General features: G+C 33.0%; 1 protein-coding gene across 2 annotated transcripts; it reads right to left on the bottom strand.

The window, feature by feature from the left end:
- Nucleotides 1–2,060: 2,060 nt before the first annotated feature.
- Nucleotides 2,061–6,670, bottom strand: LOC149171854 (cysteine-rich receptor-like protein kinase 15). 2 transcript variants are annotated; one of them, XM_089424146.1, is made up of 6 exons: nucleotides 5,570–6,670; nucleotides 4,114–4,238; nucleotides 3,778–3,988; nucleotides 3,452–3,686; nucleotides 3,149–3,299; nucleotides 2,061–2,740 (listed from the first exon to the last, which is right to left on the bottom strand). In XM_089424146.1, the coding sequence occupies exons 1-6, from the start codon at nucleotides 6,555–6,557 to the stop codon at nucleotides 2,396–2,398; spliced, it is 2,055 nt and encodes a 684-aa protein (XP_089280272.1). In that variant the 5' UTR covers nucleotides 6,558–6,670; the 3' UTR covers nucleotides 2,061–2,395. The 2 variants fall into 2 exon arrangements, with proteins under 2 accessions (XP_089280272.1, XP_089280271.1); XM_089424145.1 differs by having other exon boundaries at nucleotides 2,066–2,740; nucleotides 3,452–3,692; nucleotides 5,570–6,668.
- Between the last annotated feature and the right edge of the window lie 395 nt (nucleotides 6,671–7,065).

The raw sequence follows: 7,065 nt of genomic DNA on the forward strand, positions 1-7,065 counted from the left end.
GGCGGTGTCGAAAGTCAATGCTCCCTGTGTGTTTCGTGGCATGTGCTTAAATCTAGCGATGTGTCTGTTTACTAACACCTGCAGGTTTTGGTGTAACGGCAATCGTAACTCCAACAATTGGTGTTGCAGACAATCGTGACAACTCAAACAAGGATGAGATTCCACTCTGGATTGTGCAGTTTCCATCATCAAGGTTGGCTTGCCTTCCAAGATTGTGCAGTTTCTGGAGGCAAGCCGAGGACTGTTGCAAGGTCATGTCAGAAGGTTAGCTTGTGAAAAAAGATCAGACCAATGTCAAAACAAGCAAACACAAGCACAACATAAAAGGATAAGTCTTAATCAAATCATGAATACTTGAAGACAGTAGAAGATAAGCTCGTGTGGACAAAAGGAAGGTGCCAAAATCAAAGCATAGGAAAAATTTTGAAGGGTGGTTGTAGCTGCTACAACAACTCTATAATACAAAGGTTTATCCAACCCCTAGGATCAAATTCGCTCTTTAATGTTGCACAATATCAATGTCCTAAGGTTTCATGGCTAAGTTCTTAATGTTCCTCCTCTTAGGTAGGTACATCTCCGAATCGAGGAATAAACTTTCTCACTATCTGCACCCAATGGGTTATTCATAATGTTAATTAGGGTGCAACCTCCAAAGGGAGGGCACCATACAAGTAATATAACCCATTCAAGTACCCACCCATACTTAAGCATCAATATATCGCTAGTCATTGTTAAGGGAGTAGGAGAACTAATGCTCTCCTAATAAGGTGAACAAAATTTGGAATAACCACAAAAGCTAATATTCCTTGGTATAAATGACTATGCCATCCATGACATTCCCATTTGAAGGATGAACCCTACAAATTTCTCGAAGGGATTTTTAGACTTCCCTAAGAACCCCAAGAAGCACACCATTCCCATAGGTTAAGTGAGATACTTAATTTCTTCCTATTAGAGTTAATGATCATTCCTCACCTCTAATGTGTTATATGTCGTAGAGACGATTTTTGTCATTAAAAAATTTCCTATTTCAAAATAATAATAACTTGTAAATGATGAATATTAAGGAAATATTCCTTGTATATGGCAACTAGATTTAGACATTTACTCTATAATGTAATGACATTAAAGGAAACAAGTTCTTAAAAGTCATATATCCAATAAATAAAGCAATTTCTTTTTCTTTATTTGTTCATGTTTGGATTTAATTTTTTGTATCATTCACTAATTTATGTTTTCAATTACATTACTTTAACAACATTACTTTTGCTTGCACCATCCAACCAGAATATTGCATTCTCAATTTTGATATAATAATGGAGAAAATGTTTAGCTAAACATTTTTCTAAAAATTACTCAACTAAAACTCTCTTATAATTCTTGTTTTTCACAATTATGTGTTCCTCGAAATTTCATCTTTTCTTTGTAAAATTAAAGATATTCTTAATCTACAAAATTATGTATTTTTATGAAATTTTTTTTTTTCTTTGTGGAATTAAAAACATCATACATAACCATAATGAAATCATTAATGAATGTAAGTTGAAACACTACAAATTTGTATATATCCTAATTGGTCTAATCAAAACTATTTTTTTAAACAAAACAAAATTAATACATAACATTGAAACCAATACACAGTTCCAAACTGAATTTGATAGTTAAACTAATTCAATGACTCTTTACGAAGTACAAATTTATAAAATTTTAGCTACAAATGAAATTTAAAATAAACATTATTTTCTTTAAATACACTTTACCTTTAATAATATTGAATATAATTTGACAAACTTTAATCTTAATTATGTAATATTTTAATCACTATTTATAGATTCCGTCAATTATAAATTTTGAGAATATTTTGAAATTTAACCAATAAAAGTGAGATCAATATTTCAGAATCTAAGATTTTTTTTTCCTTATTTTACCTCTCATTCTAAAATACTTCCAAAATTTGTCATCAACATAAAAATGACCCCACCTATAACAAAAACAAAAAAATTTATGATAACAATTTTTTTTAATAAAAAAACATAAAACTTCAAATCCTAATTCTTATATATTAAAAAAACTGTCACCACTATATTTTTACAAACAGAATTATGCACCAAGCATCTTGGCACCTTACATTCAGATATGTTCAGCTCTTTGTTTCATTGCTCTAATAGATATTAAAAATATTAACTGAAAACTTTCCCTTCTTTATACAGCAGATTTAACATTACTTAGGTACCAAATCTTTCTCCTATCTTTTTTTTTTTTTTTCATTTTTCAAGTGAAAAAATGTTCTTTGGGGCGGCTTTTATTATATATATAAGCCTGTTCCATATTAAACCACTACCAAACCTTCCACTTAACCATTGGAACACATCCACCCTACTTATCTTTCATATTATTACCTAGGTACCAAGTCACTAATGGAAACAGTGTTGATAGATGCGGGAGTGGGAGGAGAGGTTGGTGTTGCAGACGCCCGTGACAACCCAGAACTGGCGGAATTGGTGGTTTGGGAAACATAAGAACTCACGAAAGCAGGCTTTGTCGGATCGGGTAAGTAAGTCACGGAATCAGGTGAAAGCATCAAACTCACTGTATCCATCAGTGGACGAAGGTGGGGTTCGGCCTGTGTACACAAAAGACCAATCTGAATGCATCTCAGCACGTGTGTCTCGTCGCACGTTTCAACTATTGCTGGATCAATTATCTGCGCCATATTTCCTCCGTCGTATAAGCTCCATACCTGCATAATCACAACAGGGTCATCATTCTGATAATACATATATGGGGTACAGAAACGCAATTTCTGATCGAGTTTCAGTTGCTTAATTGTGAATAGATGGATTATATTGCAATTTTGTAATATTTCAAAAATCTGAGTAACATAAGTAGATTTAATTGTTTGACTTTGTTATTAATAAATTTATGAAATACTAAATTGATTTCATTCACATTTACCAGATTTCTATAAAATCAATCAAATTAAGTAAAGTAAATAAATAAAACTAGAAGTCAATTGGATTATGTGAAATGGTTAGAAAAATGATTGGTATCCTTCACCCAAATTCAATTCTCCCCAATGGCATAAAGGACTTTAGTGTAATGGACAGAATATTGCTCAACTAAAAATACAAAGAAAACTATATCTCACCCATCCTAAAAGAATCTGCATCTCAGGTAATAAATTGTAGTCTGTATTCTTTCTTCCAGCAATAAGTTCCAGGAGAAGAACTCCAAAGCTATAGACATCTGTTTTCACAGATAATTGCCCCTGCATAGCATACTCTGGAGGCATATATCCACTGCAGATGCAAAGTACAATATCAAGAATTATATAAGAAGGCTGAATGTTAAGAATTATATAAAGTACAATTGCAATACTATCAATCTTCTTGAAATCAAATCAAGATAGAGCAAACAGTGTGTAAGAGTGATGATTATAGTGAAATCTTACTAAGTTCCAGCAACTTTTGTGCTGACGTGACTTTCGCCCTCCGGAAAAAGTCTTGCTAACCCGAAATCTGCTATCTTAGGATTCAGTTTCTCGTCCAACAACACATTGCTTGCCTTGATATCCCGATGAATTATCCGCAGTTGAGAATCCTGGTGAAGATAAAGAAGTCCACGAGCTACTCCCACTATGATGTTATAACGCTTCTGCCAGTCAAGCCGGCTACGTTTGTTTACATCTGTCTCTGTGAATGAGAATAACTATAAGATTTCTTGACACATTAATGTTTTCTATTTTCTTTCATAGATAATAAATTGGAAGCCACTCACCGAATAGGATTTTATCAAGGCTCCTATTGGGGAGATACTCATAAATAAGCAACCTTTCTGATCCCTCTGCGCAACAACCTAGTAGATTCACAAGATTTCTGTGTTGAACTTTGGCTACAAGCTCAACTTCATTCAGAAATTCTTTCCTTCCTTGCATAGATTTGACAGACAGTTTTTTGACGGCTATTTCTTTTCCATCTGGAGTTGTTCCCTGAATTATTCAAACAAGAAAGAATTATTCAAACAAGAAAATCAATGTGATTTTTTTTTTCATAAGTATTTACGGTTAATTGCCCTCCTAAACTAGTAGAAAGTTTCCTAACCCTTTATTGTTACCTTGTATACAGGGCCAAAGCCTCCCTCTCCGAGCTTGTTGTCATCATGAAAGTTATTAGTAGCAGTTACTAATGTTTCCATTGTAAATACCATTTGACTGATTGTTGTATTTTCCTCGTTCTGACCTGTATTATGAAAATAGAAAGTTACACTTTGAAAATACAAAATAAAAAATTGAATTCAACATTTTTTCCAAGAGCAGCAGATATGTAACCATTTTACCATGTCAAAATTTTAATATACTATAATTAAACTGACCGATTAGTATGTATTCCTGGTCACATATAAAGTTACACTTTGAAAACATAAAATAAAACATTGAATTTAACGAAAAGCAGATATGTAATAGGTTTTAACAGGTCAAAAGTTTAATATATTATAATGAAATTGAACGATAGGGGAGAAATTGGTCCTTATTTTCTCTCCCTCATCTTTTATTCATGTTTAAATATATATTTTTTATTTGGAAAAATATTTATTTTTAATTTAAAATTCAAATAAATTTATATTTATATTTTTAAAATATATCATGGTTATTAATAATTTTCTTACTGTGACAACATGCATTCCATTCTATTATATATATATAGATATATTTTTACAGAGCATTTACTCTCTGTTTGTAATCCTATGTGTCTAACAGTGTATAAGGCCTTGGTGACTAACTCTCAGTCGGTGTGTATAAGGCCTGGTGACTAACTCTCAGTCGGTGTATAAGGGTTTGGCCTGGGTGACTAACTCTCAGTCGGTGTATAAGGGTTTGGTGACTTATAAATCTCTGGGTTTGTGATTTATAAATCTCAGTTTTTTGTTTGTTGACTTGAATTTTACAGTTTACTAAATATAAAAGTGTATTTATCATATTGTTATATGATGAGTTTACATAGAGAAAATATACAGATATAGGATAATAAATTTACATATAAAAATGTATATATAATTAGATTTAATATATATATATATATATATATATATATATATATATATATATATATATTATTATTATTTTAAATATAAAAATATTAGAAAAATTATATTTTAAATGATTAAATTTATGTAATTCAAATATTTTAAAGATTTTCTAAAACCCTAAAATTTTTTTCTACATTAACTAATTAATAATTTTTTTATTAACAATATACCTTAAAGATTCTCTATAACCCTGAAATTATTTCTACATTTAAAAAAATTAACAGTATCATCGACAATAATACCACAAAATTCCACACCCAAAATCCCCTCATGAGCATACACCCACTTGAATATAAGAAATCTAAATTCTAATTTCCTCCGAAAAAAATTTCTGAAATCTATTGAACATGGTCACTTTGCACATACCATCTAAGTCTGGTTGTAATCATATGCAAAGCGCAGAGGTGATAAAACCCAGGGTTCAGATGGGTATGTGGAAGCTTTCAATAACAAGCAATTTGAGATAATGATGAAGTAGCAATACCTTGATAGCCTCTTCCCAGTTGTAAGGCGGACTTCAGTCTCTTCCTAGTTACGAACGCGCATACAATTAACACGAGAACCAAGCCACCCACAACACCTAAAATTATGGGAATTATGTGTCTGTTTTTGTGTGAAGACTTGATCTGTGCATTATTAGCTGCTCCCTGCGTAGTGGTCGGTGGAAACGCGGTGGAATTGAAAAAAGGATATATTTCATAACGGAGTATGCAGCTTTGACTCCAATACTGAACTCCTGCAGCCGTGTCAGATGTGAACATTTTACTGATTGAGTATGACAGGCACCTTCTGCAATCCTGAGTAGAGAGATCTCTGGTGCACTGGACTAGACCGTAAATCGTTTGGGACGCCGAATCTAGAACTGTAGACAGAGCAGACCGTTTAGTTTCACTTGCTGCTTCAATTGACAATTTCTCTAACAGATTCTGTGCAGTAGCTTGAAAGTCAGGCGGGATAAACACAACCGTGTATCCGAAGGCCTCAACGTAATTAGACCCTAAATCTGTATCCAGTTGTCCGATGAAATTATAGTTTCCATAGCGTAAGAAGCACTGAAAAGGCCAGATACTACCGCTAACGGCAGTCCCACAGTCTTGTGGAATGTTAGTGGTTGCAAATTGCCAACAACTGAAGCACTGGTCGGCTGCCATGTCTTCTCTGCATTGGAAGAGGCCATAAATTCTGTTAGGACTTTGGCCATACACAGATATATTAAACCCAGTTTTGTTGCCCCCTTCAGCAAGACGATGAAAGAGTATGTTCAGATTTTTCTCAAATGTACTGCCTTCTGTATAGTTACCGCCGCCGCATTTAGTTGTGGTTCCGTTGCAAATCTGTCCATGAAGTGTAATATTGATGAACGTTGGAAGGAGAATAATTAAGTAGAATAGCGTAATACTTTGGCCCATCCAGCGAGACCGTGCAGAATCCCTTCCATGGAAATACATCTTCGTTACAACTCTGATCGTCATCGAACAGCGGAAAATCTGCGCACAGCTTACCGATAATACTAAAAATATTTTTCCCGTCTTCACATGTGATTGATAAATAAGAACACGGATCCGATTATTGAATTAGATTTCTGTGATCCATATTAAATTAGATTTTTGTGATTTATATCAATTGTTTGAGGAATTTTCGGCGAAAATCACATAGAAAAACTTTTGTCTACGTCTTTAGAAAAACTTTTGTCGAGGGGTTTCGAACCAGCCAGTGTGACTAAAAATCACTTTGAAAAGTGACTAATAATAACTTAAACCTACCAATCTCACAAGTTAAAATGGCTTGCAAAATAAAAGTGTTCAATTTTCAACTAAAAGTCACTTTGAAAAGTGATTGATAATGAATTAAACCTACCAGTCTCACAATAAAAAGTTAAAATGGTTTCACAATAAAAAGTTAAGATGGCTTGCAAAAGGTTTGAACCTGTGAACTGCAGAGACTAAAAATATTTAGTAATTTTATTTAAACATAAATGTG

Source organism: Pinus tabuliformis, chromosome 4_2 (genome assembly GCF_031772625.1).
Source record: "Pinus tabuliformis cultivar Carrire ecotype Pingquan chromosome 4_2, CPIR1, whole genome shotgun sequence".
NCBI classification, from domain to species: Eukaryota; Viridiplantae; Streptophyta; class Pinopsida; order Pinales; family Pinaceae; genus Pinus; species Pinus tabuliformis.

Coding starts and splice junctions, on each gene's coding strand:
- LOC149171854 (XM_089424145.1), bottom strand. CDS start 6,557: ATGACGATCAGAGTTGTAACGAAGATGTATTTCCATGGAAGGGATTCT. Junction 3,989..4,113: donor GCTTTGGCCCTGTATACAAG/GTAACAATAAAG, acceptor TGAATAATTCAG/GGAACAACTCCAGATGGAAA. Junction 3,693..3,777: donor CCTTGATAAAATCCTATTCG/GTGAGTGGCTTC, acceptor TCTCATTCACAG/AGACAGATGTAAACAAACGT.